This window comes from Ovis aries, chromosome 10, assembly GCF_016772045.2.
Source record: "Ovis aries strain OAR_USU_Benz2616 breed Rambouillet chromosome 10, ARS-UI_Ramb_v3.0, whole genome shotgun sequence".
In the NCBI taxonomy this organism is placed as follows: domain Eukaryota; kingdom Metazoa; phylum Chordata; class Mammalia; order Artiodactyla; family Bovidae; genus Ovis; species Ovis aries.
In genome coordinates this window covers 84,824,344-84,844,500 of record NC_056063.1, presented here as the reverse complement: position 1 = coordinate 84,844,500, position 20,157 = coordinate 84,824,344, and the positions used below count along the sequence as shown (strand labels likewise).

General features: G+C 57.6%; 1 protein-coding gene across 7 annotated transcripts in view; it reads right to left on the bottom strand.

Moving 5' to 3' along the window:
* ARHGEF7 (Rho guanine nucleotide exchange factor 7) overlaps positions 1-20,157 on the bottom strand; it is a 100,976-nt gene that overhangs the window by 50,103 nt on the left and 30,716 nt on the right. For 4 of the 7 annotated variants that reach the window (XM_042255070.1, XM_042255073.1, XM_042255072.1 and 1 more), the window contains 3 exons: positions 9,115-9,199; positions 6,317-6,447; positions 1,955-2,156 (listed from right to left, as the gene is read on the bottom strand). In XM_042255070.1, the coding sequence (XP_042111004.1) occupies positions 1,955-2,156; positions 6,317-6,447; positions 9,115-9,199 (418 nt within the window). Of the gene's footprint in view, positions 1-1,954; positions 2,157-6,316; positions 6,448-9,114; positions 9,200-9,957; positions 10,953-20,157 lie in introns of those variants that run through there. The other 3 variants (XM_042255069.1, XM_042255074.2, XM_042255075.1) reach the window with 2 other exon arrangements.

Below are 20,157 nucleotides of genomic sequence, written 5' to 3'. Positions count from 1 at the left end.
AGCACTGACCACATGCATGTCCACCTGAAAACAACCCCATCTTTGCAGCGCCATTTCCCAGGGTTAACTCTGGAAACTTCAGGAGGAGGAACACCTGGAAAGGAAAAGTTTATCTGTACTCATTCGCACTTTTACTACGATGCCTCAACATCAGACCAGAATTTCCATTTTAAAGAATGGAATCACAGTAGAATTCAAGAAGCCCAGACCCAACAGATGTCTACACAATCAGCAAAACCCACTCTTTATGGCTTGCTCCTTTGCCAGCTCCGAGACTCCCTCAGGGCACGTCCCTCCACCAGCTCTGTGACTCTTGAGGGCGTGCCCATCACCAGCTCTGTGACCCCTGGATCCCCTTCGTAAAGGGAAAGACCATGTTACTCTCAACCTCTCCCCCCAAAGGGCCCAGCGCTCTCTTGGCCCCAGAGGGACTGCTCGGCCTCCCCAGCACTCAGGCCCAGGGGCCAGAGCCAGGGCTGCCCCTGGACGGGCTGGCGGGGACTGCTGAGTCCAGCCAAGCTGCAGACTAAGGCACACTTCCCAGCAGCCATGTCTGTGACGCAGGCAGCTGGACACCAGCGCCGCGCCCTCGGCTGGTTCTACCCAGGGACAGATTAACAGGAGGGTGTTCAGAGGAGGGTTTTATTTGCACCCTATTCCCTGAATACCCCGATAACACTATCTTCTGGGGCTGTGGTGAGGACTGAAAGTCACAGATAAAAAGAAGTTTATATAGGAAGCAGAACACAAAAGCTTGGCTATTACTCTTAACTGTATTCTAATAATGAACAAATGCTGTTTTTCTGATCAACTACAGAATAAAGAGCACCAATGAGATACCACTTGACAACCATTAGGATGGCTACTGACAAAATTAAAAAAAAACAGGAAACAAGTGTTGGCAAAGACATGGAGGAACAGGAGCCCCGTGCCCTGCTGTGGGGTGTGAGAGCCACTGTGTGCGACGCACAGTAGGGCCTCAAGACCTGAACGGAGTCCCCGTATGAGCTGGCAGTTCCGCTCCGAGCTACGTACCCACGAGACCCGAAAGGACTCAGACGGACACCTGCAGCCCCACGTGCAGTGACATCAGTCACCAGAGCCCAAAGCCAGAAACAACACAGTCCAGCAGCAGCAGCAGGACAGACGCGATCTGGCCGTGAAATCACACACACACGCATACTGGTCTCTGCCCCCAGGTTCCTGGCCAAAGGCTCCTGACCCTTTGGGGTGTCCTGACGAGGCCACTGGGAGCAGCCACGCCTTGGAGCGCCTGCAGTGCCACGACGCGATCACACCTGAGCAGAAATGCAAGCAATGCCAGGACCACCACTCCCTTCCAAAATTAGATAGGCCTTGCAATAATTCTTTAAATTCAAGAAACTGCTAAGCAACTACAGAAAACGTACAGAAGGGGATGCATTCCAAAGTGCCACACCAGTGCAAAGACACGGACAAATCACTCAGCATCACATGACTGGCAGAAGCACCCACGGTAAGAAGCTACACAGCCAGCGGCATACAGCAAGCTTCAAGCCCCCAAAAGGATGACGAACTACACCTTATACAAATGTGTAACGACAAAGTAAGAACTAACAGACGTGACAGGTTTCTCCTCACAGACGGTAAAGAACAGAGTGAGTCTGTTTTCAACTGCTGGTGTCACGATGGCAGGAGACGCCGGCCTGAGTGCGGAGCCCCTTCTCCAGCCCCCAGTGTGGCCAGGCTCTCACCCTCCGCCAGGGCTGGACCACTCCCAGCTGGGACTCCCAAGCCCGGCCCCGCCCCGGCCCCGCCCCGGCCCCGCCCCGGCCCCGGCCCGGCCCCGGCCCGGCCCCGCCCCGCCCCCGCCCCCGCCCCCGCCCCGGCCCGGCCCCGCCCCGGCCCCGCCCCGGCCCCGCCCCGGCCCCGCCCCGGCCCCGCCCCGGCCCCGCCCCGGCCGCCGACCACTCACCGCTGGGCTTGACCTCGCGCACGTAGTTGCTGGGGAACCAGCCGGTCCTGCCGTTGTGCGTGCCCTCCCACCAGCCCCCCTCCTCCACCCGCGTCACGTGGATGACGTCGCCTTTCGAGAAGGACAGCTCGTCCTCATTCGTCTGCTGGAAGTTAAACTTGGCTCTGACGACCAGCTGATTGTTGCTGTTGTCGGTCATGTCCTACAGGGGGAGAAGGGAGGGAGACATCATGAAGACAACACTCCGTCGCTGCGATCAGACCAGGTGCGACCCAGCACCGCAGCAGAGCCGCGGCACACGCGGGGCCGGCTGGAGACACGGGAGTCCCTGCCCCGACCGCCGCCCAGGCCCCGGCCCGGAGAAAACCCCGTTAACCGCCGGCAAGGCCTTACTCGGGCCACGTTAGCCCACAGAACACTCCACACACACGCACAAGCCCCTGCGCTCCACAGCCTCGGCGCGGGAGCCGGGCCCCGAGTCTCACCGTCCCCGTCCACAGTCAGGGTCCAGCAGGAACCCCGCAGACGCCCGGTCAACGAGCCTGGCCCCAGAACCACAGCCTACAACCCTCAGCCAGGACCACGGCGGCCTGACACAGATGTGAACAGGATCCCACGTCTTCCAGTACGCTCTCAAAAGTGTCTAAGAGCTAAGATGCCCCTTGTTCCACGAATAAACAAACTCGAGCTCGACTGAGAAGACAGATACCAACACTGAGGCGAAGCTCTCTCAAAACAGACGAATGAAACAGAAAATCTCAGAAATAGGGTAGAACTTACAAAACTTACTCAGACTGACATAGTGAAAAACAGAAAACTATGAGATCCCCGGGACCTGTGAGAAACGACAAAGATCTGACACTGGAACCACAGTCTTGTTAGAGAAAGGACACTGCTAAAAAGGAGTCTAAGAAGCACAGCTCAGCGTGTCCCAGATGTGCCGAAAGACTCAAGCACACGTCCAGAAGCTGAGTGAAGCCCAAACAGGAAACAAGATACCTGGGCCAATTCACGTCACACCTAAACTTGAGAAAACTGAAGACAGAGACTTTAGTATCTGGATAAAGACATCTGCAGAGACGCAAGAAGAGCACCTTTACTCAAGACGTTAATGTAAGACGCACCCCGCCAAAACAGGATTGACCGAGAGAAGATGAGGATGGAGGCAGTGGAGGGGTGGACTCGGGTCGCAGCCAGCCCACAGGCGCTGGTGCCGGAGGCCGAGGGGGCGTGTGAGCTCCCGGGGAAGAGGAAATCGGGACACCTTGAGCCGTCTGAAGGCCCAAGAGGAGCGTCTTTCGAAGAAGGCAGAGAGTAGACTGCCATCTGCCAAAGGCACACAGAATGCCGTCTGGGAAGGCCAGGCCCCACTGAGCCTGAGCCATGATGCTGCCGCACCACAGCCACCGCCGGCACAGGGGACGCGGGGGGGTGGGGGGGGGGGGGCTCGACGCCCCTCTCACTGCAGGGCAGCCACAGCCCAACACTGTGCTGTCGAACAACAGGCTTTACACAGGGCGTTTATCAGAGACACAGCCAAATACCTAAGGAACCTACAGAGACATTGAAAAGTGGCGTCTCTACTGATTTTCTCCTGTAGCAAGTCTCAGAGAACCACCCGACTCTACAGTAGGCGCGTGCATCGCTGAACAGGAGGAAAAAGACTGAGAGCGCAGACAGTGCTCAGGGCTCCAGGCGGAGGAGCTGACATGATGCCTCCGAGAGTTCACATGTATTTACCTATTTAAACATGCACTGGCTACTGTAAATCGTGTTTACTTAATAATTCAAATCAATGCATCCACCTTTATCTACTGAATTAGACCCTTAATGCAAACTTAATATTTAATACCTAAAGTATTCAATAAAGGGATCTCTTCTAAGCATCTGGAGGAACCCTGGACTGAGCACTGTCCCCTCAAGCTCAGGGGCACCTGAGAGGTGGAGGCTGGATGGGTCACAGCCCCGCAGGGAGGCCGCCCTTGCCCTGGTCAGACACAGCCGCCCACCGAGCCTCGGCTGCGAACCAGCGCCATCTCTCACCAACTGTCCACTCTGATCGCCACGACCTTCTCTTTTCTGCGATGTATCCTGGCTTTGCAGAGCCCGTCGGGGTGACAAGTTCCAACAATGGAATGTGACACGTAACAAACTAAGGCGCAGAGCGGGCCCCTGCTGAGTCACTTCAGTCATGTCCGACTCTGTGCGACCCCATAGACGGCAGCCCACCAGGCTCCCCCATCCCTAGGATTCTCCAGGCAAGAACACTGGAGTGGGTTGCCATTCCCTTCTCCAATGCATGAAAGTGAAAAGTGAAAGGGAAGTCGCTCAGTCGTGTCCGACCCTTAGCATGGACTGCAGCCCACCAGGTTCCTCCATCCATGGGATTTTCCAGGCAAGAGTACTGGAGTGGGGTGCCATTGCCTTCTCTGAGCAGGCCCCTAAGGATGTCAAACTGCCCCGGGAGCCCTCTGCCAGCCCAACTGCTGGGCACACATGGGCGGTACTGGCGTGGGATGGGGCCCCACCATCAGGAGGCAGCAGAAGACGTGACCCACAGCCTCCCAACAGGCCAAGCCAGGCCAGCACCAGGACACCTCCCGCTTCAGGCAGCGACACTCCACGAAGGCCCAGACAGGGCAGCGTCAGCGGAGGGCAGGGCGGTCTGGACCCTTCACGCCTGAGGCAGACTCTCAGCCGTCGAGCGCCCCCAACCCTGAAGGATGACATGGGCCCAAGGCAGGGAGAGGACCACGGGCCACACCGTGCCAGCCCGCCCTCCCTGGGGCCGCCACTGCTGGCCCGGCCACAGCAAAGGGAAGCTTCAGTCACGAGCGTCTCATCTCGGGTTTCACCCTCCCCTTCAGGTCAGGAGGAGTCTCACCACGCTCCCTCCGAGCGGCTCACCGTGCCCACCACACAGCTGAGGTGGCCGCAGGCTTCCCATTTCTGGTGTGACAAAACTTCTCTAATGAAACACTAGTCCTATACTTACTATGATCTCAGCAACATTCATCATAAAAGGACATTTAACTGAGTAAAATTCTTCAATTGCAATCCAATCCTCATTTATTCAAAAACAAACAAAAAAAGCAAACGAGAAGAGCCTCAAGTGAATGGGTCAGGCAGCGAAGGTTTCTCTGCCCAAAGCTTGCTGACTTTTCGCGTGTCTTCCATGGGTATTTCATGAAGCAGCTGTTTTCAAGGGATCTGGACACCTTCCTTCTTTCGTCTGGACCACGATGCTCCCAACAGGGCCCCCTAAGTCCCTCCAGCCCCGGGGAGGTGGACGGTGACACGCGTCAGTCCCCATGAAGCGCTGACCAGCCGGCACCGAGAAACCGCGCCCAACGGGCGCTGTGCTGTTCTCAAGGTCAGAGACAGGGCTCCGGGGCTTCTCCGAGGGGAAGGCAGGCAGTCACGCACACAGGAGGGAGAGTCAGCCTGAACGCGAACAGTTCAAGAGGTGTAAAAACTATACCCCTTCTACAGTTTTCCATTTTTAACAGTGCTTCGTGACCTAACTCAAATGCATCTCTCTACAAGGCACAGCTCAACCAGGCCGGCTTTATCTCTCCAGGATCCCCACGTGCTTATGGAACAGCATCCCCCTATGGTGAGCAGAAAGCAGTGGCCTCTGAAGACTGGAAGGGTAGGTTCTCTTCAGACTCACATGACAAGGCCGCTGAGTTTCCAACATGAAATGGTTACTAGGATGTCACACGAAGCAGAGTCACAGCAGCGGCTGATGAAGCCGAGGGCCAGGCCAGCGTCCGCCCTGGGGGGCTTGGTGGCCCTCCTGCAGACACTCACCCTGGCCAGCGGACGTGGCGGCCGCCCCCACAGGCTCTGCTCGGCCCTGTTCATCACGGTCCTCGAGGCCTCATTCCCAGGGTCTGTGCTCACAGCCTGTCTCGTGGGGTCTGTCCAGCCCGGGGCCCCCGCCTCACCAGCACTCATGAGGGGGCCCCTCTCACACGCTGCAGCCGGACTCCGCAGTGTGCTATCACGCGCTCATAAAGAGAAAAACCACCTCGAGGGTCTTCCACGTTTAGCCTTTTCGTCATCATCTAAGTATGAGACATGGATTCTCGTGCCCCAACTTCTAATCATGTGTAGAGCAGGAAAGAAGACACCATGCAAGCAACGAGGAAAACACTTCAAAGCCCACGTCCGTCCAGATAAACAGAGGTGCATCTTGAAATAGGCCGACGCGACATGAGACCCGTGATAATCTAGCGATGAGCAAATGCCAGCCCCGAGAGCAGGGGCAAGGCAGCACAGGCCCCCGCCCCGTGCCAAGCGCCTCCCGAGCCCCGCCCACCACACACTCCCACCGCCGGGACCCCCGTCCACACTTACCAAACTGCGGTACTGGCCCTGGAACAACTGTGAAGTCCGGCCGTGCGCAGGCTGCGGTCCCAGGGAGTCAAAGGACTTGATCCGGTGGGAGGAGGGCCGGGCGCACACAGAGTCACTCCCCAGGCCGATGTCTGCAAGGCCGTCAAGGGGGCGGGCTGAGCGCCCTGCTGCCCACCCGCAGGACCCACCCGCACGCGCCCCCGTTGCCCTTCCTAGAAACCAGCTGCACAGAACACGTGTCGGCTCTGGCGTCCGGCAGTCTGTTCTGACCCTTTCCTCTCACCTGGGGAAAACAGGCCTCCCGGTGAATTCCGAGCACCACCCAGGCCTTGCCCCCTGCACCCCTGCTGCACGCCTGCCCTCGGGGCCAGCAAGCTGCGAGCCCCAGTGGGACCGTGCGGAGAAGGAGACTCTGACGTGCAACAGAAGCCCCTGGCCCTTCTGGCCAGAGCGGCCCCTCAGAGGGCGAGTCCCTCTGCACGAGGGCAGCCACACCTTCCTCACCTCCCAGGGCTGTGAAGGACCAGGGTGTCAAGGGCACCAAAGGCTCAGTCCCTGTTGGGGGTCTGGCCAGGACCACATGCCCCACCACCACCCAGCACGCCTAAGTCAGCAGCCCGCTTCACAGATGCAGCAGGACCGTGAAAGCGAGGCCACAAAAAGGCTTTCCAGGGAATCACTGCCCTGAGACGCAGGCCCTGGCAACATCCTGAAGCTGCGTGGGGGCCTTCCGTGAAAACATCCTGAAACTGGGGGCCTCCGGGCCCGCTCTTTCTGGCAGGTCTGTCTGGACTGGCTGGCACAGTGTCTGAGGAAATGCTGACTTAGTCATCAACAGTTGAGAGCCAGAGGACTTCCCAGGGAAACGGAGCTTTCCAGCTGCTCTCACAGCGCCCAGGAGGGTACCACAGGGTGTGCGCTCCTCGACTGCCCAGAGCTAGCAAGGCCCAGGCATCTAGGACTCCTGCCCTAAAACCACCCGGACAGTCAGTCCGCACGCAGCCCCTCCAGTTCTCAGGCCCAGATGAGCGCTGGCAGCAAGAGCCAGCGTTCAGCACCACCGTGGGGCAGGGGCCTGGGCAACTGTAAGCACAGAGCAGCGCCCAGAGGACACGCGTGCAGAAACTGCCCAGCAGCTGCCCCGTACCCGGTGCACGCTCAGGACCCCTTCGTGCCCCACCGCCAACCTTTCTCTGTCCAAGAGAAAGGCAAGGATCTGGCCACATGCCCGAGAACGCTTCCTTCGAGCGCCAGGAGCAGAGGGGCGCCAACGCGGGCCTCTCTCAGCGGGGCCGCCGGCAGCCCTGAGGGTAGCGCGCCTCACGCCTGCCGCTGTTCAGCCGCTCAGTCACGCCCGACTCTCTGCGACCCCGTGGGCTGCAGCCCACCAGGCTCCTCCAGCCATGGGATGTTCCTGGCATGAATACCATTGCCATGTCCTCCTCCAGGGGATCTTCCTGACCCAGGTCTCCTGCTTGGCAGGTGGATTCCCTACCACGAGCCACCAGGGAAGCCCGTCTTACACCTGAGTTGGCCCCTTATGGCTGACACCTGCAAAGGCACGGCCACACGTCACACTGGCTTCAAAATCAGACGCGAAGAGCAGCAGCCAGCAAACCAGAGGCAGAAAGCTCTCACTCGACAAAGCTCTAGCCTCTTGTTTAAGAGCTGCAGAGAGCAGCACCGAGCTCGCTCCAGAACATCCAAGCAGCTCTTTGTAGAGAAGAGCGCTCTGCGTTCTGCACCCAGGGACGTCAAGAGCACACGTGACACACGTCTGCACCAGACGGGGTGAGAGCGACGGCACGGGCGCCCTGGAGACACGGCCCCGGCCCGTGTCGGCCCCGGCCCGTGTCTGCACGGGGCGTGTGGAGCCCCGCACTCCCGCCGCGATGACCGAGCATCGCCACCTGGTGGACGGAGCAGAAGCAGCCTCCGACCCCGGAAACAGACGCCTCCAGCCTCGCGTGGGGTCTGTATCTACCGAAGCTGCTCCTGCCTGTGGCCCGAGCGCACGTCCAGCCCCAGGACAGCGCATCAGCCGTGGTCCTGGCAGCCAGGGGTGGCTGGGCTGGGCCGGGGCATGGAGTCACGGGGGAAGCACGGTTCTCAGAGCCAGCCTGGCCGCTCACAGCCGGCCACCCTCTTGCTGAGTGCTCACATCAAGCCCATCCCTTCACGGGGCGGGGCGGGGCGGGGGGGGGGGGGGTTTGCCGGCAGGAGCAGCGTGCTGCCTGACGGACAACCTTCATGAGATGCCACAGATCTCCTCCTGCAAGGCCTGCTCCGGGTGGAGTGCTGACGTCCGTCTGAGCCCACCTCTGCTCCAGAATCCAGACCTCCACCCTTGTCTACACTCACTCACCCGGGTCCTAATTCAGCTTGACCTGAGGTGCTGCCATTGCAACCGCCAAGAGTCTCCACTGCAAGCCAAGGTCAAGCACAGAAGCCCAGCCTAGAGCTGTGGGCGCCTGAGGGCCCTGGGAGTGGTCCCTCGGGCCCACTCCTCCCCACACAGTGAGGGCAGAGCGCCCCCATCCGAGGGGCCAGGACAGCCCATGAGTGCACCCGTGGACGAGGCCACTCTGCTGCTCGCTCAGGCAGAGGAGGGGAAGCACCAAGACACACGGGGACCCGAAAAGGAAGAGCTGCTCTGACAAGGAAAAAGAATAGCATCGCAGCAAAGCCACAGCCAAGAGCTTAGCGCGGTCCTTTTCTAAGCTCCTGCCTGCTGACAGGAGGGCGCGGTCTCTGCCCGTGGCTTCCCCTCCCCTCAGGTTCAGCAGAAAGACACTTACCTGCTGTTACTTTATTCAGCGTCACTAAGGAGCTGAGGACCTTGTTGAAATTCTGCCCCTGATACAAATCGTTTGCATCAAACGTCTGCAAGGGAAAGAGAATAAGCAGAATTAGCCGAGCCCGGCACTGGCGGGGCGTGGCAGTCTGTGCAGCGGGAGGAAGACAGTGGGCTTTGCAGGTGAGACCCGGGCAAGGGCACCCGAGGAGCTCAGCTTCCAGGAGGCCGGGCCACTCTGCTCCTGGGGCTGAGTCCAGTTCTGAACCACCCTGCCCCACCCTCCCAGCGACCTGGGGCACTCCTGGCACTCAGAGAGGGCTCTTCTCCTTAGACTGAGGCCAAGGCTGCTGGGCATGCCTACGACAGACTTCCTCTCCCGGTCACAGCCCAGGCCAAAGTCAGGAGCAGCCAAAGGGAAGCCCAGATGCTGGAGTGGACACAAGGGTCGAGGGAGAGGAAGCGGGGAGCCAGACTCCAGAAAGAGGGGCGCCTCCACCCCAGAGACCAGGGACACAACCGCACTGGCCCAGCCCCGCCCGCCCAGGAGCTGGAAGAGAATGCACGTCGGGCTGCCCAGACAGAGCGCCACGGTCTCGGACGTGTGCACAGACACCACGGGCTGAGACACACACACCTCACTCCCAAACGCTGTCTGAAGATCACACACAGCTTTGGATCACTAAATAACAACAACTCCCCACCAAAAAATTTAACCATCAGATGATCCACAACTTGTGCCAGAGAAAGTAGGGAAAGAAAATTCTTTCAGAGATGCAGGTAACAGAAAGATGTGTTCATATGTCAAAATGAAAACTAGGATAACATACTTCAAAGATTCTCTCACCGGGGCAAAAGTGACCTCCGGCGGCCAGCCATCCCAGGAACGGCGTCCTCTGCAGGTCGCCCCAGCTGGTTCACGGTTCCTGCGTCTCACATCCTGCCAGGAAGCCCGGCTCCTCTTCCTGCCTCCCACCCCCTGCGCAGCCCCGGAGGATTCAGCACACTGCACAGTCCCCGCACAGGCCGCTGCAGAAACTGAAACCCGCCCCGCAGCCCTCACCCCCCACATCCAGAGAACAGCCCGCACACAGTAAGAAGGCAGCAACCCGCCCGGCTCCCACCATCCCACCTCCCCGCCACGGCTCGGAAGGTCTCTGTGAGGACAGACCCAGGACACAGGGCTGCTCCAAATCTCGACAGTCACTGCCGTCTCTGGCCCACTCTCCTGCTTTACCTTCTGAGATGAGTAAACATCCTCGTGAGGTGAGCTTAGACGTGAACCAAAGAAAGAAAATCCAAGAGCTGAACAAACCAGCTCCAGAAAGGAGGCCATTAAACCCAAGTTGAGAGAGGAACGCAAACAGAGCTGGGAGAGGGGAAGAGTCGTGAACTCAGACAGCCAAGCACTCTGCGACACTGCTCACACCTTTCTCGCAGATGGAGCAGGAGATAAAACGTTCGTGATGCCAGATCCTGCCCGCCTATGAAAACGAGTACCCCTTAGGACAGTCTCTGGAATCCCCGTGATTCCAAGATTCAAGTCAGAGGAGACCGTGATTCAGGCAGGCGTGTGCAGCTACATCTGCAATGGGCTGGCTGAGTTCTTTATTAAAAGGAGGGCCCTGAACAGGCCTCCACTCCCTTCTGTCAGAACACAAAAGCTCCTTCTCCTGGAAAAGGTGGGAGGAGGCAGTCTCAGCTCTCAGGTCCTAATTCCAGAGCTTGGAAAATTCAAATTGTAGTATTCTGCAAGAAAAAATATACATAAAAGTATCTACTAACCTTCATCGTGGTAAGGCAGAGAGTCACAAAACCCAGAAAAACAGGATGTTGAAAGCTGAAGTTTCCTGTTATTCCAGAACTATATATCTTACTTGGACACCAGGAAGCGTCTGGTTGGCTGAAGCAGCCCACCAATGGGCTCCAAAGTGATGTCAGAACTTAAGTGAATTCACACACACACCACACTTCTCAACAGGAAGCTACACAATGAGACCAGACAAGCGCCTGCCACCGAGAGGGGAAGACGCACATTCTGAGTCAAAGATGTTTTGACTAAAGGGCTTCTCTAGAGAAAGATAACCAATTACTTCCTGAAACAGGAATGTATTCAACAGAAGAAAAAAATCTTAGGGTTCAGAGAAAGTGGGAATAACAGTGCACAGTTACCCCGGGGCACTCACGCTTCGGAGACAAGCCTGCCCGCCCGTGGACCCTCTGCCAGTGGTCACCTCAGTCCATCAGGGCACCGAGGCTCCCAGACAGAAGTCCACCCGCCCAGCCCCACCTGTGCAGCAGAGAAGGCAGGTTCTCGAGCACCCAGCGCCCGGAGCCGCCGAGCGCACGGGAGGGCTAAGGCGGACCGTCACGCGCCTGAGCCGAACTCGACCTCCCAGCCGTCACGCTCGCTCCCTACACCACCCTCTGACACGCTCTTTCCTTACACTTAGCATCACACGTGGTATCAGGCTTGGTCCCTGAACTAACACCGGACACAGGAGGGCTCACCCATCCCTGAGGAGGAGATGAGGCGCCACACGCCAGCCGCCACCAGCACCCACGGCGGGGCGATTCGGTCAGGGTGGCCCGCCCGCCAGAGCAGGAGCTCTGAGGCCCCCGGCCAGAGGATGACCACGCCGCCCTCCGGCTCCCGTCTGACTGCAGTCTCCCAGCCTCCGCTCGGCCCCTCCCCAGGCGCAGGGTGGGCGCCCCGACCCGCTGTCCTGCCGCTGGCCAACAAGAGCCAGCCCAAGCAGCCACTCTGAACAGGACACTGCCCTCACGTCCCAGCAGAAGCTTCAGGAACCTTCCAGCATAAGCAGGGCACGGCGCTCGGGAACTTCTCCCCCGGCCTGAACCCCAGGATAAAGAGGCCACTCAGCACACCCACGCCGTCTCCACAGCCAGCACAACGGGCAGGACACGCCTGCCGAGTGGTCAGCCACGGAGTCGTGCAGGCTGCTGGTGGGCAAGCCTCCTCTGGGTAAGAGCAGGACATAAACCCACGTCTCCCCCAGTAGAGCTGGCTCCTGAAGAGAGAGTACAGCTGCTCCACAGACCTGCTCAGGGAATCTCCCAGAAAGACCCCAGGTCCCCGGCTCGCCCTCAGAGGGCTCGGGCTCTCTCAGGAGACGTCCCCTCTCCCCCTCGCGTCGGCACCTCTGCAGGGGCCACTCGAGCTGTGAAGGAGGGTGGGGTCCAGAGATGAAGGGAGACAGGGCCCTGCCCAGGGCCCAGGGCACCTGTCGACCTAACAAGTCACCCCAACACCCAGACGCCCAACCACAAGCCGTGGCTCAGGAGCCTGCGGCCTGCTGGGCACGTGGCTCTGTCTCCCTCGGGCAGGCCCCAGTCACCAGACCCTCTGCGTCTCGGGAAGGGCCACAGCCCCCCTTCAGGAGGGAGGGTCCCTGCGGGAAACCCGCCCCAGGCCCTCCATGGGCTCCCACCTCCTGGGCCACCCTCTTTTCCTCAAACCCAGCTGCCACTCCTGCTAACTGGGCCTGCGGAGCGCTGGCACGCCTGACAGCGGCCGGGGCACCCCCACCCGCAGGGTGATGGCAGGGCGCCCAGCTCACCCATCCGAGAGGCTCTCCCCACCCCAACACCGGCGAGCGGCTTTGCCTTAGCTTCCAGGCTCACAGATGGTACGAGAGTCAGGAAAGTCTCCCATATAATAACAGAAAAGCAAACTTCATATAATGTTATACTTCATGTAACAAAGAGCTTGTCAGTCAGGCACCTTCCAATGGTAAGCAAGTGAAACCCAACTCAAACTGACGTAAACAAAAAAAACAATTATTGGTTTGCATAACTAATGAGTCAAGAACAGCAAGGACCACGGGCACAAAATCAGAAGCTTCGGGCATCTCCTGACTCGGCTTGTCTCCACGTGGGCTGAAGATCAGGAAGGTCCTTTACGAGGCCACCAGGAGCCCCCCGCCACAGCCAGCAAGTCCGCCACCTCGGCCACACCTATGGGCCCTGCCGGAGTCACAGCCGAGAGGCCAGAGAGGCAGGGCAGCGCAGAGAGCCGGGCAAGGCCAGGTGACGACACGCAAGCACCTCCTGGAGACCTGCCCGCAGCTGGGACTCAGAGCAGGCAGGAAAGGTCACCTCGGGACTGACCGCCAGACCCAGGAGCAACACAGCAGCAGCGAGCTGCTCCCGCCAGCGCTGCACACACACACACCCGCCCCGTCTCACCAGGTGCCACAGCCACAGCAGACGCTGACCCGCCTGGCCACACCACTGCAAAAGCGACGACTCACACCTCAACAACGCCACCACGGCTGGGGTGCCAGAGAGAGAAGACCAGGCAGTGCGGAGAAGCCCTCCTTCCACCCTCCTCAGGGAGAGGACCCCCACCGCGGAAGGCAGACACAGCTCCGTCCCAACTCAGGCAGCTTCAGCATTCCAAATGCAACCAGACAGGTCAGCTCCACTGATGAATTTAGGAGAAAGTTATTTTTGACACAAGAAATTGTTACTTTTGGCACAGCTCTGGAGTGTCGCTCTCAAAGTTTAAAAATATAATCTTGCCCTATCACATTGTCAAGTGGAATTTGTGATTTTAGAACAAGATGAGTAAAAAAATGAATCTTAAATAAGTTGTGCTATTTAAGTTTAATGCAAATGGTCCATATTGCTAGGGAAATGTGAAAAGCAGAAATCCAGCAGAGAATGTTCTCTTTCTCGGCTTCTGCAGATTCTGCATTTAATTCCACCTACTCCTACACCCTAGGGATGAAATTAAAGTTCGATGATGGATTCTATTGATACACAGCACGCTCACCCTATGTGCCCCTGTTTCTTCTCCCTTAAATGACAGTTAGATCACATTCAATTCTATGGATTCCACTGTATCGACACCTAAAACACAAGGACAGGGACCACTTACTCAAGAAAAGAGACACCAAATGTTTTAGGCATTTCCAGGAAGGGCTGGGGCAGAAGGGAGCACAGAGTCCTGAGGAGCGAGGCAGCAGGACCCACGCATGGAAGGGATGTGACGTCTCCGCCCCCGTAGGCACCGTCAGTCCCAGACAGACGCCGCCAGGTGTGAAGACGCGCAGGAGCAGCCTCTGCGGCCCCAGGCGCTATGCTGCGGACTTCATCCCAACCTCACCTCGTAAAGGGGAAACCAAGGCTCCAAAAGGCCTTCTGACAGAGGTTCCAGACGGGAGCAGAGCACTGAGCCGCATCAGTCACTGGGCCCCCCGACCCACACACAGGTCAGCGGGGCAGCGCCCGCAGAGGAGGGCAGCTCGGCACCGGCCCGGAGGACAACTGCACAGCCGCCAGACAGAGGGTCTGAGCAGGTGCCCGGCAACTCCTCAGGCTGACGGCTGGTGAGGCGCGGACGCTTAGGGCCAAAAGGGCAAGCAGCACACTGCGCTAACACTCAGATCAAGTCGTGACAGAACCCAGACTGTGAGAAGCGCATCAAGACGGCACACTGCAAGCACGCACTGACTCCCATCCCTCCCAGCTTTTCACTGAGATGACAGAAAGCAGCCGCTACTGATGAAAACAGCAACAAAGAATCCACCGCAGGAGGGAGCAAGGGGCCACCAGCCTCAGAGGAGGCTCAGGGAATTCCTGTGGGGGCTCCACGGGCAACGACCCAGAGTCCTCAACACCAAGGGGGTCAACAAAGGACAGCGGTGGGGAAGCTGGAGAGCAATGGCACACGGCCCGGTGAGCGCGGCACACGACCCCTGGGTGGACGCAGCGCAGAGGCCCCTGCAGACCCGGGACCGCAGGAGGGAAGGCGTCGCCAGAAGAGCGGAAACGCCTGGGCACGCCTGGGCGGTACCAGCCTGACGTGGCGGCGCAACAGGAGGGCCTCGTTTTGAAGACGTGCGTGCTGGGCACATCCTGGAGTATCCCCGGGGGTGCTGTGCTGCGCTCAGTCGTGTCCGACCCTCTGTGACCCCAGGGACTGCAGCCCGCCAGGCTCCTCTGTCCATGGGGTTCTCCAGGCAAGGATACTGCAGTGGGCTGCCACGCCCTCCTCCAGGGAATCCCCCGACCCAGGGATCAAAGCCAGGTCTCCTGCACTGCAGGCGGATTCTTTACCAGCTGAGCTACCAGGAAAGCCCACGTGAGGGTTAAATAGTTAGCGAAGGAACCACGGGTTCACACACCACTCAGCGACTGAACACCAGGGCACCGTCTACACAAGGACAGTGTGGAAGCACAGGGCGTCCACCCTCATCTCCTTGCTGTTCTGCTGACTGTAAACTTTCCAAAATGCAACGGGCTGATCGCGAGCTTCTCTCCTGCACCCCCTCACCGGCCCCCCAGCTCCACACGTCAGCAGACAGGGAAGTACTTCACTCGTCACGCACAGAGCCTTCCTCTGCAGGCCTCAGGGAACAGGACTCAAACCAGCCATCCCACAGGCCCCCTGTCCACTCAGTCACTGCCACTCAACACGCCTCAAGTCCCAGCGCGGCTGGGCCAGCCCGGTCCTGCACCCGGAAGAGTGAAGAGCAGCAGCTTCCCTCTGTGCCTCCTCCGCCAGGCAGGCTCCCTGGCTCTCCCGCAGGCTTGGGGGAAACACATGGCCCCCTCTCCCGGCCAGACTACTCCCAACGCCACCAACCCCTCATGCCAAGCACACACCAGGACTTCCCTGGTGTCCAGGGGATAAAAATCTGCCTGCCAATGCGGGGGACACAGGTTCAACCCCTGGTCTGGGAAGATCCCAAACAACCCAGAGCAACTCATCTCGCGCGCCTGGAGCCCGTGCTCCACGGCAAGAGGAGACACCCCAACGGGAAGCCTGTGCACTGCACCGAGAGACGGTCCCCGCTCGCCGCAGCTATGGGGGGCCTGTGCACAGCAACAGGACCCAGCACAGCCAAAAGCAAACACTAAACTTAAAGGACCCCTGGGGGGACTAGTCACAGCAGAGTCTCCACAGGGGCCGCTGGACCCCCAGTCCCGCACAGAAGCTCCGCAGCCACGGATGCCAGCCTGCCTGCCTGCTACTCTCCCTAGAGCAGGAGCGCGCGTGTCAGTCACCCTGCCGCGCAGGGGGAGACACCAGCGGTCGTGGGCTGGAGACCCGGCACCCTCAGCTCGAGGACCAAGCGCTCTCCCAACTACCAGGGAAAACACCCAATACACATCAACCGGAATCGGGTCCAAAATTTGGGTCAAATTAGCTCAGAAATGCATATTCTGGCTAGAAAGTTAGTTTTTTTTAACATACAGAATGCGGATCGCACATCTAAATATGGTCTGAGAGGCCTCGGGATTTGTTTCGCTTTGCAGTGATTCCCTGGGAACCTGTCCTCTTGCTAGTTCCCAGGACTCAGAGGAACTCCACAGGGACACAAACCACCTCAGGGCAAAGAAGGGGGGCACTCTGCCTTCCCCAAGACCAATGGGGAGAAGCCTGCCAGGAGAGGGGTCCCTTCCTCAAGATCAACAGGCATTTTCTTGATTTGTTTTTACATGAAAATAGGAAAGTGACAACTAGAAGATATTCAAAGAAGTCTGTTTTACTGGACTTGGAAAAAGGGGGAAAAGGAGTAAAAGAGGGGAATGAGATCAAAAGACAGGCCACTGAGGGGCTAGAATTCCTGTGGCCAGAGCAGCAGGCCGCCAAATGTGTCAGGACTCTGCTCGCGAGCACACAGAACGTAGTACCCAACAGCAGCCGTCCCCCTGCTCCACAGCCCCCCAGGCCGTCCCCCTAGATCGTCCCCCCTGCTCCATCCCCCCAGACCATCCCCTCTGCTCCATCCCCCCTAGACCGTCCCCCCTAGACCACCCCCCCTGCTCCATCCCCTCTAGACCGTCCCCCCTGCTCCATCTCCCCCAGACCATCCCCCCCCCCCCCCGGCTCCGAGGTCCCCTACAAGACCTGGAATCCACCTACCACCTCAGCAGCCGTGGACAGCCATGCCCTCCCACTCTCCTGCCAAGAGCGCAGCCAGCCACCATGCCATCAGGATCTGCGAGGGACCCAGTCCTCCCTGCAGGGCCGAGAAGCAGGAAGCTGCAGACGCCACCGTGTTTGTGGTGGTCTTCAGGCGGCTACAGAAACCAGTGGAAGCTACGATTCCGGCTCGGCTGGCCCAGTCCAGGTGTGGTGCGCCCAGGAGGACGCAGACAGTGGAGCGGCACAACCCAAGTTCAAATCCCGGCGCTCCCACACTGGGCTGTGACCTAAGACCTTGTCATCCCCTCCTCTGCAAAGTAGGGACGACACCCTCTCCACAGGGCACCTGGGAAGACTCGACAAAACAGTACACGCGGAACAGCTCGGCACACACTCTACTTGATACGTCAGTCCCGTTCAACTTCAAGCTGACGTGTGTCTCCAGCCTCTTCAATGATGGAGACTTCAAGGGTGCCACCTTGATGTGGGTGCCACCTGCCTCGTGAGGTGCTGAGTGCTTCCAGTGCAGCCGATTCAGAGCGAGAGACGCTTTCAGTGAGAGAAAACTTCAGATTTTAAAGACTGAGTGTGAAAAAACGAAGTAACGTCCACCACACGTTCTCATCAACTACACCTTCAGGTGAGAATGTTCTGGGCACACTAAGTTTAAAGACAGGGGACTATTCAAATGAACTCCGTGTTTCTTTTACCTTCTTTTAGATATAGTTACTAGAAGATTTAAAATAACAGGTGTGGCTCCCATTCTATTTCTATCGAATGGCGCTGATCCTGACAGGAGCCCCCAGAGACCTGAGGGGAAGGGAAGCCCAGGTCTGCGCGCGGGACGCAGCCTGCGTGCAGCGGGAACCAGCTCCCTGGCAGGAGAGCTGGCCAGGCTCAGCAGCGTGACGCAGAGGGTGCGGGACAAACTGCACAGAACCGTAGCGTCCCTGCTTACAAGCACCTGCAAGATGGCCGGAGGACAGCTGTGCATTTCACCCACCAAATGGCTTTTAATTACTCACTGTCTCTCAACTTCTTCAAAAGACAAGTTCTGGCAAAAACATCAATGACTTGAAGAGTTTATCCGGTCAGTCAGTCAGTAAACACTGCATCGTGCCTACCACTTCCAGCTCACCGTAGAGTCGGGGAACAGATGACTAGCTAAGACGACAGACTGTGGCCCCAAACACACCTGCAGTGCAAAGCGAAGCGCACAGCTGAACTACCCACCCATCTGAATCTAGGTCAAAGGTGGTGATGACACCTGGGTGGGGCATCTCATTCCCAGGGAAAGGACTGTACACGTCTGCCTTTGTTTCAATTAATTCTGAAGCCTACATCAACAAGTTTCAAGCTTCCACACGAGCGTGTTTTAGTTCTTTCAAAACTATTTTTAAATAGTTTTGGACAAAATCTCAATCATGACCTTGCTAAAAATCTAGATGAGAACGGAGCAGGAGGACAAAGAAGTTTAATAAAGAATCTGCCCTCCAGAAATACACAAGGAAGATGAGAATTTTAGAAGGACGTAAGGCGCCTTCTTTCCCCACCTCATCAGCCCATCAACCCAGCGGATGACAACCCTGGAGGGCCCTACTGATGCCTTTCCCTTCTCTCTGCAGGGAGAAAATCAAAGCTCCATCACTCACACAGCGGGAAACAGGCACTGTGGTACACAGTCTCCAGACTCGCTTCCAGCCAGAACGCCCCCTTTACAAAGTGGCCCTGGAACACCTCCGGCCGGTGCCAGGCTCAGGAAAGGAGGCCTCCTGCAGCAGCACAGAAGCACCTCTCGTAGGGCCAACGCCAGCTCCGCGCCCCAGCTCCCCACCGCCGGTCCCCCAGGGGCCCGCACAGCCCTGCCAGCCCTGGACCCTCACACCCACCCCAGCTGCCCAGGACCTGCCAGTGCACCCCCTCTGGAGTATTCCTTACCAAGCCCAACAGTAGCATTACGGTGAACACTCACAGGGCTAATAGTGAGAACTGACGTCACACTCTGGCTCCTTCCTGTAAGACGAGGACTGGGCTAACTCAACAGACTAAGGAGTAAACTAAGGCAGCACGTGCCAGTCCTTAAGGAGCACAAACAGCAGAAAGCGGCACGCTGCAGAGAGCTGAAATCAGGGCCAGGTGGAGACGGGAAGACTACACACAGGACCCGGTCAGCGTGCGCAGCGCTCTCACAACGACCAGGACAAGCTCTGTCCTTCCACGTGTACCAGGTGAACGGGGGCTTCCAGACACAACATTCTCGAGCTGGAGACACTCACAGTGCCTGGCTCCTTTCATCAGCAAACTCGACTTTTCCAGGAAAGTTCCAACTTTCATTATCAAGGCATACATAATTCTAAATAGCGTTACTTTACATCCTTATTACACTATTAGAAACATGAGAAAAAAAAATCTAAATTCTTATCAAACTCCATACTGTTGAAAGAAATAAAAAAAGTCAAATAAGATGCTTGCTGCTGCTGCTAAGTCGCTTCAGTCATGTCCGACTCTGTGCGACCCCACAGACGGCAGCCCACCAGGCTCCCCCGTCCCTGGGACTCTCCAGGCAAGAACACTGGAGTGGGCTGCCATTTCCTTCTCCAGTGCATGCAAGGGAAAAGTGAAAGTGAAGTCGCTCAGTCATGTCCGACTCTTAGCGACCCCATGGACTGCAGCCTACCAGGCTCCTCCGTCCATGGATTTTCCAGGCAAGAGTACTGGAGTGGGGTGCCATTGCCTACTGGGTAGCAAAAAAAAAATCATAAGCAAAATGAAAAGATCAAAGTCACATAGGCTGTTTTGCTCAACATGGTTTTCCAATAAGTTTTCACATTTTCCAAATTTCAAAACGTTTTCTAACTTAAAACCTAAATTGTTTTCCAAAGCTTAACAATAAATGCAAACTGTACAATAGTCCTTTAAAATTAAAATTCATGATCAGAACCACTCCCTGGGGCATAATATTTTATTTCCACACTGTATTAAGATGTGTACACATGAAAATAACTGATAAAGTTATTATGATGTTCCATTCCTCTTTTAAGAAATCTGTGGATAATTTATAATGGTGGTAAACAAGAAAATACATACACCAAAAATAAGCAGCCTGTTACAAGCACAATTCAGTCTAAACCTCTGGAAAAAAGCACC